The sequence below is a fragment of the Drosophila novamexicana genome, unplaced genomic scaffold (assembly GCF_003285875.2).
Source record: "Drosophila novamexicana strain 15010-1031.04,08,12 unplaced genomic scaffold, DnovRS2.1 tig00000193-arrow-pilon, whole genome shotgun sequence".
In the NCBI taxonomy this organism is placed as follows: Eukaryota; Metazoa; Arthropoda; class Insecta; order Diptera; family Drosophilidae; genus Drosophila; species Drosophila novamexicana.
The window spans coordinates 6,941,346-6,963,457 of NW_020824787.1; the positions used below are offsets into that span (position 1 = coordinate 6,941,346).

At 35.7% G+C, this 22,112-nt stretch overlaps 1 protein-coding gene across 3 annotated transcripts; it reads right to left on the reverse strand.

The window, feature by feature from the left end:
• LOC115759077 (dual oxidase maturation factor 1) lies at positions 1 to 20,554 on the reverse strand. 3 transcript variants are annotated; one of them, XM_030699908.1, is made up of 8 exons: positions 20,478 to 20,554; positions 17,606 to 17,758; positions 13,632 to 13,829; positions 12,580 to 12,637; positions 12,370 to 12,504; positions 1,301 to 1,732; positions 652 to 1,243; positions 1 to 584 (listed from the first exon to the last, which is right to left on the reverse strand). In XM_030699908.1, the coding sequence occupies exons 3-8, from the start codon at positions 13,794 to 13,796 to the stop codon at positions 542 to 544; spliced, it is 1,425 nt and encodes a 474-aa protein (XP_030555768.1). In that variant the 5' UTR covers positions 13,797 to 13,829; positions 17,606 to 17,758; positions 20,478 to 20,554; the 3' UTR covers positions 1 to 541. The 3 variants fall into 3 exon arrangements, with proteins under 3 accessions (XP_030555768.1, XP_030555769.1, XP_030555770.1); XM_030699909.1 differs by having other exon boundaries at positions 20,453 to 20,546; XM_030699910.1 differs by having other exon boundaries at positions 17,606 to 17,747; positions 20,478 to 20,495.
• Positions 20,555 to 22,112: the final 1,558 nt, after the last annotated feature.

Below are 22,112 nucleotides of genomic sequence, written 5' to 3' on the forward strand. Positions count from 1 at the left end.
TTGCATTTGCTGCTATACATATAGATATATTTTAAAACATTGTCATAACTTAAAAACTTAGTTTACACGCATTTTATAATAGTTGTTTTGCCTTTGTTTTTAAGCTAATCGTTACATAGACTGGCATGGAATTCATTTAAGACATAATTGAATTTATCCGAATCGTATTGATTTATAATAACATAACTAAAATGCACGCATTCTGTGTCCGTCGTGTGGCAGATTTATCTTATCCTATCACAAGTGAACATCACGTCTCAGATAAATTTATCGATAGGTTTACAAATTAAATTTTGTTTAACTTATATATTTAAAATAATTTAATTAAAGTTAAGTGCATTTGATTTTCTTTTATAAGTACGTCAGGTAAATTATGCGATCTTGTCAATTTTTAAGTTTCCTTTTCTTTGCTTTTAAATTAAGAAATTATCACAAATTGTTTTGTAGCATTTTTTTGTTTTGTTTTTGTTGTTGTCAATAAAAGTTTGTTGAATTGTCAAGAATTCGTTCAAGGAGCTATTCAGTGTGCTCCCACTGGACTTCACCAGTGATCCATGTCGCGGACGCGCTCCACGGGCGGATTACTGAGGAAATATAAGGTGATGATTTTGTTAGGGTATCTATATGACGATCAATTCATATGCTACTTACGGCAACATTCGCGCCATCGCATGTTTATGCAGCGGCGAAATTTGCACCGCAGCCGAGGCTATGCTGGAGCCCGAGTCCTGCGACAGGGTGCGCTGCATATGGTGCATGGGATGTGTCACCACCGGACCGCCGCCCACAAACTGCAGCTGCTGCTGATGATGATGCTGATGCGGCTGCTGGGCATGATGCAGCGACGCGTGCGATGAGTGCGGGTGCTGTGCGCTGTGCGGCAGCTGTTGGGCGCGTCGAAAGGGATGGCGCCAAGGACTCTTGGGCGCATCGCCCTGAAATGCCTTATTCTCGACGCCGCTGCTGGAGACGCCGGGGGGACTGTTGCGTCGCGGCGCTGTGGCATGCTGCATATCGCGCGCCTTGGAGCTCAGGCGACGCAATATGCGCGAACCGAGTCCCGGCGGATCCTCGAGGCCGCGACTATTGCGCGGCTTGCGATAGCGCACATCGCTCGACTCCTCCAAGATGACATGGCGATCGTAAGGTGTGCCATAGTACACCTCCAGCACCGTGGAGAATGTGTGCGGCCAGACCAGATCAATAATCGAGATCAGCACGCCGGCAATAAAGCAGAGTATGCCTAAAAATACAAAACACATAAGCGGCGGGCATGCCAGAGGCCTAACTGTGAGCTCACCCGCAACCAGGACCAGCCAGTAGCACCAGCCAAAGTGAAACTCCAGGCGGCCGCCCTCCAGAAATATGCACAACGGCCGTTGCGGCAACAGGCAATGATAGCCCACAGCGGTGCAGACGAGCAGCGCGCCGGTTAGTGCCTTGAGGTAGGCGCCATAGCGCGGCACCGCCAACAGCAGCAGATTCATCAGCAGCCACGAGGCAAGCGAGGCCCACAGCATGATGCTGGCAAAGTAGCCCGCGGCGCGATACTGGCCACCCCAGGAGAAACCCTCGCGACCCAAGCTAAAATACTCGGCCACGGTGAGTATGGGAAAGGGCAGGCCACGCTGCAGAGCCAGCCGATAGTTGGCGCTCATATCGGTGGCGCCCTCCCATGAGAAGCGTTCGTTGTAATCAATATCCGGCGGTGTCCAGTTGCCAATGGGAATGGCTGCAAGAGCGAGGCAGAAAAAGAAAGAGAATAAAATAACAATCTTTTGGGTTTATGTTAAAGTAAGACTAACAGCGAGCTATTAACAGTACGCTGTTAAGCCTAATTGAAAATTGTTCTATAACATTGCGCTGGTAAGCTTCTATCTATAACAGCGGTTTCTCCTGTTACTGAACAAATGTTAAAATGGACATAACATAATGCTGTTAACAGCGCGCTTTTCAATCCTTTACAGCGTCTTAAATACTTCTATAACCATTTAATTAATTGGTTTCACTTGAAAACTATCTATAAAAGTAGCGCGCCTTCTTTTTAACAGCTGTTAAGCAATTCACAGTTAACAAAAATATGTTAATAAATATTCATATTTGGCTGGCTTTTTGAAAATTTTCCATGGCTTAAATTAGATGGTGAGAAGTAGCTTTTGTGCTACTTAGAGAGTATTTTAAAGTAAAAAAAATATAATTTAAATGTGTATCTTTAATATGTTATTTTATATATTTCGTTTGAAGAGTTTGATTAAAAACTACGATTTGTTCGCTTAGAACTCACGCAAATAATTTTTGTTCTTCGGATATTACGCTTACGTTTTCTTGTTGACTTTCGAAAAATAAATAAGAATATAATGCCTTTTACTTTATGCCGCCAAAAGAGATCGTCGCTCAGCATATGTTTTGTTTTACCAGGTCTTTTTCTTAGCTCATTCTTTGTTTTTATTTAATTTTTATTTTTTTGCATATTTTGTCACTCGGTGCCAGACACTTTGGCAACATGCGCGACTCCACTGTGAACAGTCAACAACAACAACAATCATATATCATTTGAGTTTTAAGTTTTTGTTGATGAAGACCCCTTTTAACTGTTAAAAAGTAACACCAAAAAAAAAAAAAACAAAAAACCAAAGCGGAAAAAATAAGATTAATGGATGGCTTTTAGAATTGAAAGCAAACATCGGCTGAGAATTAAGAGCGTGGGTTGATGCCAAAAGATCTTTTCAAAATTTGTTGTTTATATTCGAAAGGCATTCAACAATTTGCAAGTCCATTTTGATTAGGTTTCTCCTGCTCGAAATATACAAATTTCTTGTGTTTTAGCTTTAACCGATTAGTCAGCTTATGACGCACTAAGAAGCTTCATATAAACATATATATACACACATGTTTCATTAACTAAAGAGTGCAAGAGTTTTTGAGAGAGTACGACTGCGGAATCTTTTTAAGCAAGCTTTTTGATCGCTTGAGAGGCGCACAAAATTAATACAAAAAAAATGTGCATAAATTATGCAAATTTAATGTCAAACTAGTTAAGAGAAGAGAAGAGAAGCGAGAGAACAGAAGAGAGAGAGAAGAGCATGCAAAAAATATATATAATATGAAAAACTAAAATATAAGTGAATAAATTAGTTTAGATTTTTTGCTTTCAGACGAATCTTAACAAGCGTGAGTTTTTTATTAAATTATTATATTAACTATTTTTTAAGCCTAATTTATTTAATACATATTATAATTTATACCCTGGGTACAATCCCTAAGAGCCAATATGGAGTACGAGCATGAATATTACCAACGACAACATTTTAATTAGTCTGTTGGAAAAAAAGTTTGCTTAACCTAAGAAAATCGCTAGTAAAAAAGTTGTTCTTAGTTTCAAATAAATAATCTCATATCTTAAGTTATAATTACAAAATAATAATACTAATAATGATATAAAAATAGCGAAAGTGTACACAGGGTATATTCTAGTTTTTATTTTTATTTATTTTATTTTTTATCTTTGCACGTCTAACTAAGATTTATAAACTAAAATATGATTTACTTTCTATTTTGATATACAAGAATGTTTGAAATGACCCTCGCACATATACACACACACACACACACACACACACACACGCATGCTAAATTGTAAGCTGGACCGAAAGCGCGTGCGCTGTTGTAAACCGGAAAATGTTGACGAATGTTAACAAAATATGCAAACACTTCATGTTTTTGTTGTTGTTGTTGAGCAGCAACTGCAATTGATTATGCGATGTTGTTGTTGTTGTGGTTGTTGTAGTTGTTGCACTTTTGAGCCGTTCACTCGACTTGGCTAGTAAATATTGTTGTTGCAGTTATGTAAGGTTAGCGCGAGTTAGCGTCGAGCCATTGACAATGAATTGCAAGTGCGAACAGCGTGCAACGTGTGCAGGTTGCAGACAGCGGCAAGGTGCGTTGCCTATGCACATGCACACGTTACGCATACGCCGCGTGGCCGTCAGTTTGACGCGTTTGCAGCTGCAACAATTTCCGGCTGCGACAGGAAGTGATTTTTCAATTGCTTTTCATAACTGCGAAGGTTGCCAATTTGTTGCTGCCGTTGTGGATGGTGTTGCAGTTGCATAAAATTGCTTGCCACGCGTTTGGGCCAGGGTTCCGCTCATGTTACGAGCCTGTCAAATCAACCGTTGAATTGGTTGTTTATCAAGAGCCGGCAGCCGTTAGATTGCGTCTCATAATGTATTGCATTAATGAGTTATTTAGAGGCTACACTTGGCGCAATTTTAATAAAAGCTTAATTGAATTGTAAGCTTTTACATAACTTATACTCAGTTCGAACAGAACATTTTCCATCGCTTATTTCTCAATAATAAGAGTGAACTCTCCTTTAAAGGCAGAAGGAAGCATCTCCGATCCCATATACTCTAGATAAGCATCAACAGCCGAGTTTATATAGCCATGTCCATCTGTCCGTCTGTCGGTTTCTACTCGAGCTAGTCTCTCATCGCCTTGACACTTTGCATATGTCCGTCTTCCTGTTGCAGGCGGCCGGATCGTACAGCTATAGCTGCCATAGGAACGTACAGTAAACGTTTTATGAAAATATCTTACCCAAACTCGATATTTACAAGTTTCACTACGTTCCTAACAGATATGTAAAATCTTATCAACATCGGACCACTATATTATATAGCTACCATAGGAACGATCGGTCGAATAACATTTTCATCAAACTCATCATTTACAAGCTTCACTATTCTCACAAAACGTAGGGCAAATGTCTTACAGAGTATTAATTCTTCCCACTTTCTTGATTTTATCATAGCCGTTCTCTTTCCTATAAGCCTTTCACATTCTCTGAATTATTGGCTTGCCCTTCACATCGGCTGAATAGCTGCCTTATAAAAGCTTTAATCCCCACTTACAATTGGCATTCCAAATAGCTCAGCAAATTGAACCGGTTCGAAAAAAGCGATATATAAAAAAACCAAGCCAAGCCCAAAAAAAAGGTGCTGATTTTCGAGCAGCCGCCAACTGGGAAATCATATCAATTCGGCAGTTTAATGACTTTTTATGATCGATCGCAGACACTGCGTAGACATTTAACGCATTTTTATTCGATTGGTTTTTTTTTTAAATCGTGTTTTTGTTTTTCCTTATTGGGCGCCGAGACACAACCTTGGGTCGAGTTTAAGGCCGAAATGTGAATTGTCACCACACATTTTACAGCTGCTGATTTGATGTATTTATGTAATTGTCAATTTAAACAGACTTGAGCATAGGCTGTCAAATATAAACAATGTTCAGTTTTGCTTTATACATTTCAGCTTTCAATTTGGGCATCAATTTCAGACACAACGTATAAGCGGCTTACGTGGCGTATGAGTCATGTAAGAAATCAAATTCAGTATACGTTTATTATAAGCGTGGGAATTACTATAAAATGTTGAAATTCATCGACAGGTGTATACAAAATGATTAACACAATCTGACTCAAAATATCATTATACCCTTGTAAATGTATAAGTCGGATATATATATAGATATATATTCTTGATCAGGCTTAAATGCTGAGTAACTAGAACAAGCTAGGCTAGGTTAAATATTTTTGGCAAATTAGAGAGATAAAGATAATTAATAAATCGATTTTGCGAGTTACTTTAATCGATTCAATGGATAATCTTCACAAATTATCCTACATGAGTAAATATATAATATAAAATATATATATATAGCCAGTTAGCCTTGATTTTTAAATTTTACAAATAACAAAGGCAAAGCCAAATAAAATAAAAAACGATTTTGCGAGCACACATAATATACTTTAATCGATAGGTGTGCACTAATTGATGTCTTTCACAATCGATCATTTTTAAAAATGTTCGATTATGAGTATATTACATATTTAAAGAATTTTTAAAGAGCTTGTTCAGGCAAATTTTGTTTGTAAAACCTTGTAAGGGGTGTTATAATAATTACAATATAAGCATTAAATACGCTTTTAAACGTGAATGTCCTAAAATTCTTAATAAGTAATGACAGGTTTAATTGTTTTATATTATATATACTTTCAAGTATGTATCGGGCAGTGTAAATCGAGGTATATATCTATATATATAATGTCTATCATTATGTCAATTGTGGGCTCATTACTGTCTTTCACAATCGATAATTCTCACGATTAATCGAATACGTACGTTTGTAAAATTTGTTTTAATACCACTGTGAAGAGTAATAATAGTTACTATATATATACAAATTTTATTAATTTGTAATATTTATTATATTGAAATTCGGGATAATCTTTGATACAAGATGGATCAAAACACAAACGATTGAAAAGCTCGTTATAATATAGTATTATTCATTTTTTATTGTCTTTTCTATGCATTACCCTTATTCATCTTTTTTTTAAGGTATTTCCCAGTTATACTTTTTTACAAATCTAAATACAGTTTTATTTGTATTTCCAAAGTATTTTTGTCAACCAATAAGCAGAAACTGCTTTATTCACCGCCCTCATTAATAACGAACAGCTACGCAAAACTTCCTGAAACTTGTCGTACATGAACTTAAGCAGATTATAAAAAGACAAAAAAGTAGACACCAAAAAATAATTAAAGACGAAAGAATAGCGACAGTAACAAGCAACAGCATTATGTAGAATAACACAGAATACAAAAATTACCATATCTGCGGAATAAAATTGATGTTTTCCTATTTGATACTCGAGGCACAGGCAACGAGGCAGCTCGCGCTTAAGTACATAAACGACAAAAATAAAATACACGCATAGCAACAACAATTGTAAATAAAGGGGAAAAAAATTTAGATATATATATATATATATTTTTTTGTTATGACTTTTCATAAATTGAAGTGATGATTATGCTGATTTCTGTATGTTGACTTAGCTGCCCCGCAAAGTGGCAAGCAAATGGCAGAAGAGCTTGGTTAGCGGGAAGGGGATGGGCCGGGCGGAGGAGGAGACAACACACATAATTTGGCAGCGGCAGCAAAAATGAATTAATAATCATTTTTTGACAATAGACCGGAGGCACACGACAAAGCAACAACAACAACAAGCACACTAAAAACTGTTTAAAACCAAACCCCCCCCCCCCCCCCCCCCCCCCCCCCCCCCCCCCCCCGCACACGTCTCTTTATAAAAACAAATGTGTGTAAAAATAAATGTATGTTCCGCATCTGTCATCATTTTGACAACTCTCGAGTGCCGCATGTCCAAATTCATTACAAAAGCCAGCAAAATAGAACTTGACGTATTTTAAAAATAGCTTTTGAAAAAGTCGCACAAAAAAGAAATAAATATATGCATACAACATCTGAATAATATTAATATAATATTTAGCATTGCACGAGTGGGCGGTGATTCGGAAAAACGCAAGCTAATAAATATAACCCAATTGTTTAGCTTAATTTATTCCAAATTTGGAATTTTACAAAAATAATTAACAATATTTAAAAAAAAAAATACCACAAAAAGTACAATGCTTTATAATTTATATCCATGAAATTTGCCTAATGCATTTCATATATATAAATATTTACATAAAATGCAATCAGAATCAGGCAAGAACGTAAGGATATATTCGGCACGCGGAAGATATAACACCCGTAGACATTTGCCTTACGGCTTTGCAGATATCGGAGAGTAGATGCTGAGTTTGATGATAGAAACAGACAGAAGAACAGACGGAGAGACGGACATGGCTATATTAGCTCGGCTGTTGATGCTGATCCAGAATATATATACTTTATAGAAAAAACCCTCTAGAACTTATCAGCATTTCTATATGTTCTATATGGCCTCCGTATGTCAGATTACTATAAATATAATATATAAATAAATAACCTATGAAATATCATACTTATAATATAAAAGTTTGGCACAAATATTATCAAATATTATTTATTTCCACATTTCATTTTGAAATTTCTGCACTTGCCAACTCTATTTTTTAAATATATTTGTAATTCAATTAAAAACAGTTCGAAATTTACTTTATGGGCTCACTAACTTTATTTATTAAATTATATTTAGGCGAAACAAATTGCAAATAATTTCTTAAAATTTAAAACTAATATTCTAATAATTCTATTAGATTCTAATATTCATTCTAATACTAAAAACTTATTAAATTTTATTTGTTATTTGAGGAAAATTACTATTAATGTTATTGGTAATTTGAAACAAATAAAAATAATAGGTGCCTATTTTTATTTTTATTTGTTCATTTGTTTTAATTGCATAAAATCTTCAAAATGTACAACAAAAAATTCCAAAATCTTTTGTGCAATTAACTTCAATCAAAATTGCAATGAAATATCGTAAATTTACCCAAAACGTCAGACGACTTCCATTGTCCATTTTCATGCATTATTATGTTGAACTCAAAGAATAATAAAGCCGAAAAACAGAAACTTGTTTGCTTAGTCATTTGACTGCAGCTTGGCATCACACGGCGCAATCAATAGCCTGGCTATATAAGGTCTGAGCAATTCGCAGGCGCCTGATTGGAGCCACTGCAACTGAATCCAAGCCAGGTGTGCTATAATAAAGCAAAACGAAAAGAATCGAGTTCTAACCAAACCAAATGCCTCTAAATGTGGCAGCTTATGGAGCGTGACACACACCCACAACATTGCGGCACGATATGCAAGGCCTAGCTATATAAATCCATATAGCAGCAATATCATAAACATATATCATAAAATGCAGTGGAACAAAATGGCAGAAATAAAAAACAACAACAAATACCTTTGGCCAAGTGGCAAGCAAATTGGCCGCACAATCATCATAAATACCAGCAACATCATCATTATCATTATCATTATTATTATGGCGTTTATCATAGTAGCAATAATAATGCTTTAGCCGCATTCCCAATTATTACACCTAGACATTTGATACTTTTCTGTAGTCTTTCCATTTGGCATTGCTTCAAAGCGCTTCAATTTGAATTCAATTCGAGGGGCAACAATTAAGTTGTCAGCTTTGGACTATGCTGCTACTCAATATAATCATCCTGCCACGGATTGACACACGCAATTATCATATTCAAATATGCTCAAAAAGGTATTAGGCGCAAATGTGAGACTAGCAGATACCCTGCGAACAGCTGTGCCTACTTAGTCCCATACAACGAATAAAGTTTATTCTTAAAGAACGTCTGTTTAATTTTTTGACGAAATTTAAAAGTTTTTCAACTATAAAAGAGCACTTGATCTTGTGAATAAATCAGATATGAAGACCTCGTCTCTGACAATAGTTTGTTTTTCCTTGAACTTTTAAGAAACGAGAAAACATATCTGATATCTGATATCCTCGATTCCAATAATTAGATATGTTATATATACCCTCATTATATCACATTTGCACAACTAATATGCCCATTCTCAACAAATATAGGGTATCACTAAACCAACTACATAAAATACTTCAACAACATTGCTGCCTTTTGCCAGTCAACTTGAGCGCAGCTACGTTTGCCCTTTTGGTAAGCAACGCCCACAAGCTGACACACGCCCACAATAACACACACGTACACACACACACACACACACACCCATGCACAACAACAACGGCAGCCACAACAAGCGCAATAACAATGGCAACTCGAAGCAGTTTGAAATGAACATGAAGCACTTTTGGCATCAGCGTCAGTTTGTTAACTGCTACTGAAACATTGTGATGGCTGCGGGGGCAGAGAGGTGAACCAAAGGGGTAAGAGAAGTTGGCGATTCGGGGCAATAGGTAAGAATCTGTTATAGTTCAAAACCAATATGGTAACCGACATAATCGCTGGGCAGGCCAATTGCTTGCAGTTATGAGAGCCAAAGAGCTTTCGGTTTTTAACAGGAAAAAACAGAAGCAGAAACATACTCCAGCAGCAGACAGAATAGTAGAGCATACGGAAGAGGGTCTAACGAAATTTTTATAGAATTGGAAGTATGCATTTGTATGTATACAAAGTGCTCACAAATAAACCAAGGACTGTCGAATTTTAGACATATGTGTGAAAAGCAGCCGAAAAACGGTTAAAAATTTTAGAAAATATTACCAAAAAACTCCTTGATCCTGGCCAATATATATTTGTATCGAGAAATATAATTATAGCCGCATCTATGTCTACATATAATATATTTTAATGTGTTTCTGTGTTTCTGTAACAAACAGTGTATTTCACTAAGGACTGTTGAATATCACCCATATGTGTGAAATATGCGTGAGAAACACAGCCGAAATATAGGTGAAAAATCATTTCTCGAACCCGACAAATATATATATATATTCATATCTAAAGATTCAAAGCTTGGAAAATATGGAAAATAAATACTTGGGCTTAGCATATATGTATCTATAGATATATTTATAGACGTAGCTATATATATCCGTATTATATCTATATGTTCTTATGTAAAACTCTGACAAATAGAGCATCTCACCAAGGACTGTTGAATTTCACTCATATTTGTGAAATACGAGTATGAAAAAGAGCCAAAAAAATGTGAAGCTCCTATATGTTTTTTAATAAAGCCTTAGACTTAGCAAAAATCCATAAATATTTGCATTTGTCCATTTCCTATATCCATGCCAAATAGAGCATTTAATCTTCACTTAGTCAAATTACTAAACTTATACGTTTATTGTTATATGTTATTTATAAGCTGTAGTTGCAGCTATTGGCTGACTGGTTGATTTAACATTTGGCTAGGATTACTTCGACTGGGTTGGCATTTCAATTGATTTACTGCGGCAGCTCGAAGCAACCATTTCACCTTTTTCTATTGTGTCTTTCCTGTTGTTGTTTTGTCGAGTGCACGAATCAATGAATGAACAAATGTGCGATTGAGTGAGTGAATGAGTGAAGCAAACAAACAAATGCGACTACGCATGAGTATGGGTGCGAGTGCGAGTGCGACTACGAGTATTATACATATACATAACATACATGTGCGCAAGCCAAGTTGAGAGGCAGCGCGTCAGCAGTCACTTGTGCGAATATTTCCGCAGGTGTTGAGTGGCATTTTATACGATTGTTGTTGTTGTTGTTTGTTTATTGTTGTTGTTGCTGCTGTTTTTGTTGAAGTCAATGCGGGAATCGTGACATGCAGCTTGACTTGGCACTTGGCCACAGAGCACACAAATCCAAAAGCCGCGCTGCTGACGTCACTTTCTCAGTGGGCTAAATATATTTCAGGTCGGTTTTATATATATATCTTTTTTACGACTTCCACAGAGGCTAATCAATTAGCCAGGCCCAGACGAACTAGACAAAAGGCCAAATTGCAACTGCAACAGTTGCTCTTTACCCTAACCGAAAATTTAATTAAAATCATTTTGAGTGCCGATTAAAATCTTGAACAAAAATTGCTCAATTGTTGCGGCTTGCGACATTTTCAAGCCGCTGCCGATAGCTGCCGCGGAGTCGTTTATCTTCCGCCTGGCATCAGTTGGCAAAGGGGCACGACAACAGCACCCTAGCTGGGCATATATACATCTCTGCTAATGAACTAAAAAAAACTATTTTTGGTAATACATTCATAATCTTGAGCCTGTTGGCAACAAAAGCCATTCAATCAACCGCACGAAAGGGGGCGGGCCGCATGGAAGTTATGCGGCTGCTGTTGCTTTAGTTGTTGTGTTTGTTGATGATGTTAACGTGTCTGATTTAACAACAACACACATCAAATACATTTTTATAAAACTCATAACGACAGCCAATCAACACAGATGTGACGAGGGCAGTTCAAAGAAAGAAGAAATGCTTTGCATCAGACACTTCCAAATTGAAACAATTACATAGAGATGAATACATATTAAAATGTATATATTTTAGATAATATATAAAATAGGTTTATATGATAAATTATTTAAAAGATGGAAGCTATGGACAAACTTTCATTTACGTCGGCACTTACAAAAATGTTTTGAAAATATAAGAAGTTCTCATGAGAAGTTCTTACTTAATAAAAATATTTCAAAATTTAACAGTTTAACGGTTTACATATATTTTGATAACATTTGATAACATTGTACACTTAACAGAATTTGAATCAACAGCCTTTTTTAAACACATAATTTCCAGAATATATGAAATGTGAAATTATAATGACTTTCTTTTTTAGGTAAACAAATAACATTTAATAACATACATTTCTTATATATATTTATATATTTATATATATATATATATATATATTAAAAGGTATACTCAATATTAATTATCAATCTCAGTTAAAAATATTACGTTATGTATTTTCTTTTTTTTCTATTTTGCATATGTATGTATACTATGTATAAACCCTTTAGTCAAATAATAATATTATATATATAGATATTTTTGTATATCAACTCACCCGTGAGTGTCACATTGACGTGCATCAAGCCGATGTGGGTGCCGATGCGGGCGGGCAGCTTCTCGCGTGAGAAAGCTTTGTATGGTGCAATGATGGTTGCATGTGCCACATGCCACGCCGAGCCCAGGCGGGTGACTGCAAGCGGGGCAAGAGTAGAGGTATATGTATTAAAAAAAGCTGGCGCAGCTTAGAGCAGCGGGGTATACTCACTCAGTATGACTAGACCCACAAAGAGGCTAAGTGTGACCGTCGAGAATGTTGTGAACTTCTGTGAATTTGAAATCGAGATGCAGATTATAACAAGATGTTAAAGCTATTTGATTGCCTTGGCACTGGGTGTGCCTGTGTGTGTACGTGTTTGTGTGTGTGTCAATTCGTAAATGCAATTATATAAGACGTAAGCGTTTTAAAGCCAGTTATGGCCAACAAGTTGGCCAATTGGCTGGCTAATTGAATAAGCCACTCAATTGGCCAAACTAGGTAACTGGGCAAATCGAGAGAGAGTGAGAAGAGCAAGAAAAGGGCGCGCCACGCAAACAGGTTATAGATTTATATCTGACATCTATTGAAAACGTGCCAACGATTATGATTATGATTACAGTTGTCAGTTTAACTACGAGACGTAGACAGACAAGCCGGCAACAGCGTGAGAACTTGTACCTGGCCAGAGCCCAGACCCAGACCCAGACCAGACCTCAGACCAGACCAGAGAGCCAGACCCAACTGGAGATATCATTAAGCTAATTAAAAAGTAATATGGTAAGTGGATATGAAAACATTAAGCGAAAACATATAATATACATGATATGCATATGTAAATCTACTATATAACAGGTTATTTGGCATTGTAATGTGGTAGTTAAACAATACTGCAAATCCTTGACCTGAACGTAAACTAGTTCGAGGAACTAGAATGAGAAGTTACATTTTTTAAAGGTCTAAATAAAAAAAACAAATATAAAAATAAAAAACTCTAAGCCACAATTTCCTGTACAACAGGTTTGATAATGCCAATCTAAGGCTTAGAAAGCTAATGGGTTTTACTTTTTCATATGTTCGTTTGCAGTCCAAGTCCAAGTCTTTATATAGTTAAATTGATATAAACATCATCGCTTTATTTAGCATACAAAGCAGAGACTGCTAACTTCTTTAGGTTAATGTAAAGCAGACAAAAAATAAGAATGGATAGGTTTTTCTTCATATAAGGCATGCTGTAGTTTTATCTAGAGAAATACTTTCGTTCAAAATCTTTCCAAACTCACCTGTTTACGTACACCCGGAAATATGACAAGAAATGCCACATAGAATGTGGCAAACAGCACAGATACAGCCACAATGGACACATCGCCCGTGACGGGTGTGCGATTTGAGAATGAATAAAGCGTTGGACCGCCATCGTCTCGAAATGCGTCGAACCAGCCCTTCATGCTAGTTATATATTCTGTATATGTCGGTGGTAGCTGCAACAAATTGTATAAATAAACAAAATATTAATTGAAATGTCAGCCAAAGATTTTGCAATGGATTTAGATGCGAGCCCCAAGACTTAATTAAAAAAACAGATTTTCATACTTCATGTGCGTGCTTAAAACAAACGATGCTTAATTAAGCCAAGACCAAAAACTAAAACCACAGCCGAGCAGATCGTGGGCAGATAGATCTTACTATATGCAATAGCAGCAACATCAAAGTATACAAATAAATAACGAGGACAGTTCAATTAAGGCAGCCGAAGTTTTAATACCCTGACAAAAGAAATACGCTATTCGTTTTTGAGCACAACAATTCAAGTTTAGTCTAATTATTCTCAAAAAAATTGCTCTGTCAGTACGTACTTTAAGGGAGAATTCAAGTTCCGTTTGATTTCATTAGTATTTCGATTTCGAGAAATACTCTAACAGAAAAAATACTTAAAATAGCAAATCAAATTTCGCTTACCTTTAGAAGTATTTCGAACTCGAAAAAATACTACTTTAATATGGCACATTAAATAGATCTTTAATTTACGGCGAATATCTTGATAAACAAACAAGATTTTCATATTATACTTTCAAAAGCTTTTCATATGAATTTGTAACTTTTAAGATTTGAAACAGTTCAGAAATTATTATCAAAATTTTCAAATAATTTTTCATAGGATTTAGCCCCATTTAAGAAATTGGAATAGTTGAGAAATTATTACCAGACTTTTTGAATAAATCATTTTTCAAAGGGAATAGGAAAATAAAGAAATTGAAATTCTTTAGAAATCATACTCGATAAGTTTTTAATGCTGACGATCTTTCGAGGTTCTTATAAGTTTTTATTTAATGCAAATTATTGAGAAAATAAAATCTTATAAAAAATACTTCAAAATGTTACATATTCCAAGCATAAAGAATAATTGTCTTTTTTTAAGAACATAGGAATGGAATATTTGCATACATATATATTTATTTAAATTTGCGAGCGTGTTTTCTATTTATTTTATTCATATTTATTGATATTTCTATATAAACTTCACTGTGTTACACACTTCGTGCCAACATATAACACCCTTTGCTAGGGTATACGAGTTAAACAGATGCCAGCTGTGGCCAAGTGGCAGATGGATGTGCACTTTTGCGCCTCGGTACGGATCGGTACGGTTCGTGACTAAGCGTTTAGGTTGCAGATAGACTCCTAAAAATATAAACTGAGCTGGAGACGGCGGCTCCAACTAAAGCTGAGCTGAGCTATAGACAAGTGACAGGCAGCAGGCAGCTCAATGCAACCAATCTGAATCTGAGCGCTAAATTAGTTGGATAAACACAGGGCAACTAAGAAGCTGAGGTTGATTTCGATTTTAAGACCCCCCCCCCCCCCCCCCCCCTCACTGCTAATCGGAAATGTAAAGATAGAAATACAGAAAAAAAACTAAATAAAAAACTTTAATAACCCAGCAAAATGAAGTTGAACAAAGGAATTGAATTTTCAGCACTCGACAAAATGAAAGATTGAAAATATTAAAAAAAAAAACCAGAAATGCTTAAAACTTAGAACCGGATTCAAGCAAAACAAAGCCCCTCAAAGGAGGGCTCGATGTGGTGGCAACAACAACAACAGCAACAACAACAACAACAACAACAACAACAACAACAATAGCAGCAGCAGCAATGGAAATAGCAACGGCAACAATCATCATCATCAGCTGTTTGTTGTTAGAATGACGTAGGCAAAAGTTATAATTAAGTGCCGATCAAATTGAATAAGTGAGAATTAATAATAGCTTAAGCGTGACGAATAGTTAAATACCCTAGCCGAAATGTGGCCTATACAAAATACGCTAAACACATAATCTGCCACAGCTGACCAGCTGAATCTTGTAGTTTTTCGTGTATTTTGAAAATCCGGTTTCTTATTTCTTCTTTAATTTATTGCAATAAACCCCATTAAAATTTTAACGTCAAGGCGTTGTTTCGTTAAATTCAATAAACCAGATATTAAGAAAACGATACTTTAGCTTGTGGTGCATAGTTTAAAGTTTAAAGTTTAGCTGGTTTCGTTTTCTCGCGCGGTTGAGCAGCTATCGAGTAGATTTTTACTAAATAGATAAAGAAATATGAATATTATTCAAAAGTAATTGAAGAAATATATTTGGGGCAGAGAAATAGAGCGAATTCGAATTACTATAAGGGAACAAACTAAATTATTATTATCTTGCAGTCATTACTTGAATTCATGAGAATCGCAAAGAAAGGCGTTTCGACTTAAAAAAGGAAACTGCGAGTACCGTAACGTATAAATACAAAATATGAATATTAACTGGAATTTTATTTCTAGGCAAATTCTCCAAAAATTCCACCCAATATTTTACTCGAATTATTATTACAATAAACAATGCTGCATACGCTTGCTCGCCTTTGGTATACCCTTTTTAATCATTTAAACGGACACAGGGTGCCTAAAGAGAAAAAAAAGAAGTAAGAGAATTGCGCATACGCAACTTGTTACGTACGCTGGCACGCGGATGTAACTGAGTCTTTGGGTATTGTTGAGGCATTGAAATGTTTAAGTATCCGCACAACGGGGTTTTCCCCCAACACCGAATACAACAAGTTCTGACTTTGTGAAAGTTGACGAGCCCCGAAGGGGCAATCAGTGTCTGTGCCACTAAAAGAGATTTAATGAAGCTACAAAATATTACAGCCTAAGTCCTATGCTTCTCTGTGTGAGGCCCTCTAGAATTGTTATGCCTGGTTCTTAATTGGGAAAGAGGTAAAATTGCAATTAAATACGTAAGTATAAGCCAGCTTTTACTGTACTGTGAACGGAGTATAATGAGGCCGAAAAGATCTTACTTTTTTTACTCAGAGTAGAACATTTCATTTCAATATTGAATTTTCTGTCGATATTGATATGGAACTAAGAACATTAACTACACAGATAATCAAAATGAATTATATATTTTAAAATCCTGGAATCCCTAGTTCGTTCACACGGAAACTTTGAAGCTTATACAATTAAAGGGAGAAAAAGAGTGAGAGAGGGAGAGAGATAAAGATAGAGATATATATATATATAGAGATATAGATATAGATAGAAATAGAGATAGAGATAGAGATAGAGATAGAGATAGAGATAGAGATAGAGATAGAGATAGAGATAGAGATAGAGATAGAGATAGAGATAGAGATAGAGATAGAGATAGAGATAGAGATAGAGATAGAGATAGAGATAGAGATAGAGATAGAGATAGAGATAGAGATAGATAGAGATAGAGATAGAGATAGAGATAGAGATAGAGATAGAGATAGAGATAGAGATAGAGATAGAGATAGAGATAGAGATAGAGATAGAGATAGAGATAGAGATAGAGATAGAGATAGAGATAGAGATAGAGATAGAGATAGAGATAGAGATAGAGATAGAGATAGATAGAGATAGAGATAGAGATAGAGATAGAGATAGAGATAGAGAGTGTGTGTGTGCGTGTGTGAGTGAGAGAGAGAGAGAGAGAGAGAGAGAGAGAGAGAGAGAGAGAGAGAGAGAGGGAGAGAGAGAGCGAGAGAGAGAGAGAGAGAGACAGATAGAGAGACAGAATATAGGCCGAGCATTTAAATTGTGAGTAATGCGAGGTTTGATTTTGGTTTTAATATTTAACCAAATCATTTTGAATGTTGAGTTCTTAAAATTCTTCTTTTATTTATGCAAATCAGTTTACTTTCAGTATTAAAAATCAAATTCTTAAACATTTCTTCTAGCAAAGTTCACTTACCAAACTTGTCAGTAAAAAACCGGCATAAAAAATTTTATTTTAACTCGTTGATTTGTTTTTTTCTTTTTCTTTTGTTTTGATCTCGTTAATTGTATTCACAATTTCGTCTAATTTTTGATGCAGTTTAAAGACGCAGCAGCCGCTAAATAATATCTGAGCAATAAAATTAGCATTTATTATTATTGTTATCAATTGATTAATTGATTATTTTTGATTAATGAAGTACGTTACACACACACACACACACACACGCACAAGCCCACAAATTGCAAAACGATGCATATAAAATTATTAAGTTGTTTATATTTGTTGTATTTTGTAAATTTTAATTCATTGTTTTCGCAGATTTTTACATGTGTTTGCAAAAGCTTATTTTTCTAAACTCTTTTTTTTTTACGTAAAATTTGAGTTGTTCACTTTTTATTTATTATTTTTTGGCTTTTTGTTTATTTTTTGTTGCACCTACCGACTGGCTATTGTTGTTGTTGTTTTTTTTGTTGCCGCTGCTTTTGGTGCTGCCAGAAACCGGTTTTTGTCTTTAACTAGTCAACGCAACCAGACTTTGCACATAAATTGCATTTTATTTTTAAAACCCGGTAATAAATTGTTTCATTTATAATTAGAATTTTTCACAAACTGACAGCGCGAAAAGCACGCAAATTTTAATAGCAAAAAATGTGTAAAACACAAAAATAAAATGGAGAATAAACATGAAATCGAAAATCTCATTGGTCGTTGTTGTTGTTGTTGTTGTTGCTGCTGACCTTCGCATAGTTGCTGCAGGAGCTGTCGCTGTCGCAGTCGCCGTCGCTGTCGCAGTCGTCGCACTGATATGAGCGCATTATTAGCCCCGATTACCTAACAACAACAAAAACAATGCAACTGTTTCTGCCGCTGCCGCTGCCGCTGTTGCTGCTGGCGTCGACGCTGGACTTGGCACCAAAACGTAACACGCGACGACGTCGCATTGCATGTGGAAACCTTAAAGCGCATTACGTTATTACGTTACTTACTACATACACAACGACTCAACGAAAGAAAAAAATAAATAAAAATAAAAAGCTTTGCGTGCGTCTGTCAAGCAGCAAACAACAACAATGGCACAGGCATTACAGTTACAAAATGAAACCGAAACTATGCGATGGCAGAGCAAAGAGCAAAAACAAAACACATCGAAACAGCAGAAGCAACGCCCCACTAAACCAGCAGCAGCAGCAACAACAACAGCAGCAGCATCCAATGCAGCTGACGCGTTCGCTCACTCTCTGACTCTCACTCTCGCAGCCCGCTGCAGCTTTTCAAGTCCAACGAAAGTGAAATTGCTATTGCTCTCTCCTTCTGGCTGACGCTTACTTCTTGGTTTTTGTTTTTTTTTTTTTTTTTTTTTTTGGTTGAGGAAATGAAGTAAACATGAAATTGACATAATCAAGACGCGGCGCCGACTGCAAATGTTTTAAAAGCTCTGTCGACGTCGCGTCGCTGACTGCGTTACAGGTTTTTGTGTTGTGCCGCTTTTGCTTTCTGTTTGCTGCCTGCCTGTTGTTGCTGTGTGTGTTCAATGAGCAGTGGTGCGTGTAAATATGTAAGAGTCGCCTTCAACCGGCTTTTTGTGCGATTTTTTTTTTACAATTTTTTTTTTCTTTTTGGCTGCTGTTTGTGCGGATAGTTTTTGGCTTCTTGCTTTACTGCGCTTTTTGCGCTGGTCAGTTTTGGCGTGGGTCAGTTACATGCGGCCACACAGCATATAGGAAATAAACAACAGATGAAGTAATCGACAGAAAAATGAAAATAACAGCAACACGCGGCTGCAGCAACGCACCTTAAGAAAACGTCAGACAAAAAAAAAAGCAGCAACAACAATAGCACAAATGGGCGTCTGTCGTCACTTGACGCATAGGCACACACACACATACACATATAGAGCGATCAAACGGTAAAGTCTACAATACAGAAGCCCCACCACCTTCTCAAAAAAATGAGCGCGCGTTGTATAAACGACACAAAGGCAAAGGGAAAACGTGCATAAGAAATACAATGCATGTAGAGCGAGAGGGAGAGAGAGAGCGAGTGAGCAGCAATGTATATGCATATAAGCAGACAGAAGCTTCCAAATTCTCGCATTGATTTTTTTTTTTTGGTGTTTATTCGTTTATCTTTATGAGTTTTTAATTTATTAATTTCTGAAATTTTTGTCGTTTCTTTTTCGCAACGTTTTGATAGATTTCGTTAGAGAATAAATAAATAAATTATGAATCGTTATTGAATTTTGTTTGTTTTAGTGGGAAATTTTGATGATGACTGTCGAGTTTTTTTTTAATTTTTATAGTAACTTTTTTATTATACGCGCAACTTGTGCAAACAATATTACAACACAATAACTACAACTGCGAAATACGCTTCAATGCATTTTGTGTTTATTTTTATATTTTTCATTACTACGCGAATATTTTGCTCAATTTTTTATTAGCTCTAATTATGTGTATTTTATTTTATTGCCGTTTGCACACTTTTTTGTGCTCATTTTTTTCACGAGCATCTATTTTATTTTATTTGAAATATGTGTATGTAAGAAAAGACGAGCACAAATCATAAATACAAATTGCTAGAAAGACGAGCATAAATTGTACCGTTACGTTACCGTCTTCTTTATTTTTCGTCAAACTATTACAATTTTAGCTGCCGTTTTGCGGTAATTGTTTACCGATTTCTATACATATATATATATATTTTGTTGTTGCCAACTTTAGCGTGAAGTGTTGGTTTTTATATTTTTTTGCTGTTTTAAATTTAACTGAGCGCCCGGCGCATAGCACAAAACACAAAAGCAGAAAACAAATGCAAACGAACCAAAAAGCACACTTTATCGACGTACGTGATTGTTGGCTGCGCCTGCGCGCAACGTTCGCGTCTCGTTGCTATTTACTTGCGCCGTCGCGTCCGCATCAAACGCCTGTCGTTGGCTAACTGAGCGTCGTTAAGCGCTGAGCGCAAGACAAAACACACACAGAGAGAGCGCGCGCACGCGAGAGCGCCAAAAGCTTTGACACTTGAAAGCTCTTTAGCCCCGCCGCCAAAGTGAGTGTGTGAATTTATGCTCTAATAAAACTGGACAGGCACGAGGGCTGCTGCTCCTGCTGCTGCTGCTGCTGCTGCCGCTGCCGCTGCTGCTGCTGCTGCCGCTGCCGCTGCTGGGGCCTTGCCAGCCTATTTAGCTAAAAGAAAAACTCGCTCACTTTGAGGCGACCTCACGCACACAATTCAAAACTAATAATCAAGTCAAGAACTAGCAATTAATTCAAAATAAATAGTAATAATATTAAAAACAAAAAAAATACTCAGCTGTCACTAAAATACCAAATAGAGTAACGCTGATAATCGCTGACATGTTGGAACCGTCTGCTAATTGAATTAGCATCCCAATGCATTGCATATAATTAATATTTAATTTGCTAATTGAATTTTTAGTGCCGGCTACCGTGCAGCAATCACAGTGTCAGCCTCTTTGATCTCTGCTCGAATATCTATATATATATATATATATATATATATATATGTATACATATATGTCGATGTCATTAGAGATCTTGACAGTCGCAAATTTGGTAGGCAAACACAAAACCAGGCAGAACTACACAGAGGAGGCAGACGCAGGCCCCGACGAGCGCATGATGCAACTTTTATGATGTGCCAAATTAGCCATAAAATACACACACACACACACACACAAATCTTAAAGTATAAATAAGTACATTAAATATTTTAGTAGTCTAACTCCAGTTGTAGTCGAACTCAGTGAAGATCGAACTCTCATAAGATTAGCAAAGAAATAAAAGTTTGTTTGACAAAGTGACTAAGTGCATGGGCATTAGTTGTTAATTAAAAGTATATATGCATATGTTATTTATTCAATTGGAATATGTACTCTCATTATATCATATGAATTTTCCTTTAAAATAAGCTAATATAAGCTAAGATAAGGTGAGATAGTTTATAATATTTCCCGAATAAAAAAAATGTATTTTGTGAAACATTGTATAAAGAATTAAATAATAAAACAATGTAAGAGAAAAATTATTGTCAATTATCTAGTTAGTAAAACTATTTTTTTGTATAGAAAATACATTATCTAATATATATATACATGTTTTATGAATCGAATATATAATATTGAGTTTAAAGCCCAATAAATGTATTTAATATAAATATTTATCTAATGAATTTACCTAAAATTTTTTTTTCTATGTCATATAAAATATTGATTTTAAGTAAGTTATAAACTTATTTAAATTTTCTGAAAAATATTAGTGAATAATTGTATAATTTACTTAAATATTTATCTAATGAATATATGTTTTCATCTAAAGATTTATCTAAGGAATATATTTGTATTATAATATCATATTGAGTCTTTGGCCTTATAAATTTATTTAAATTTTGTAAAAAATATTCAATTAAATCAAGTCTTATCAGCTGATTTTCCTAAAGAAAGATTTAAGTCAACCAAATA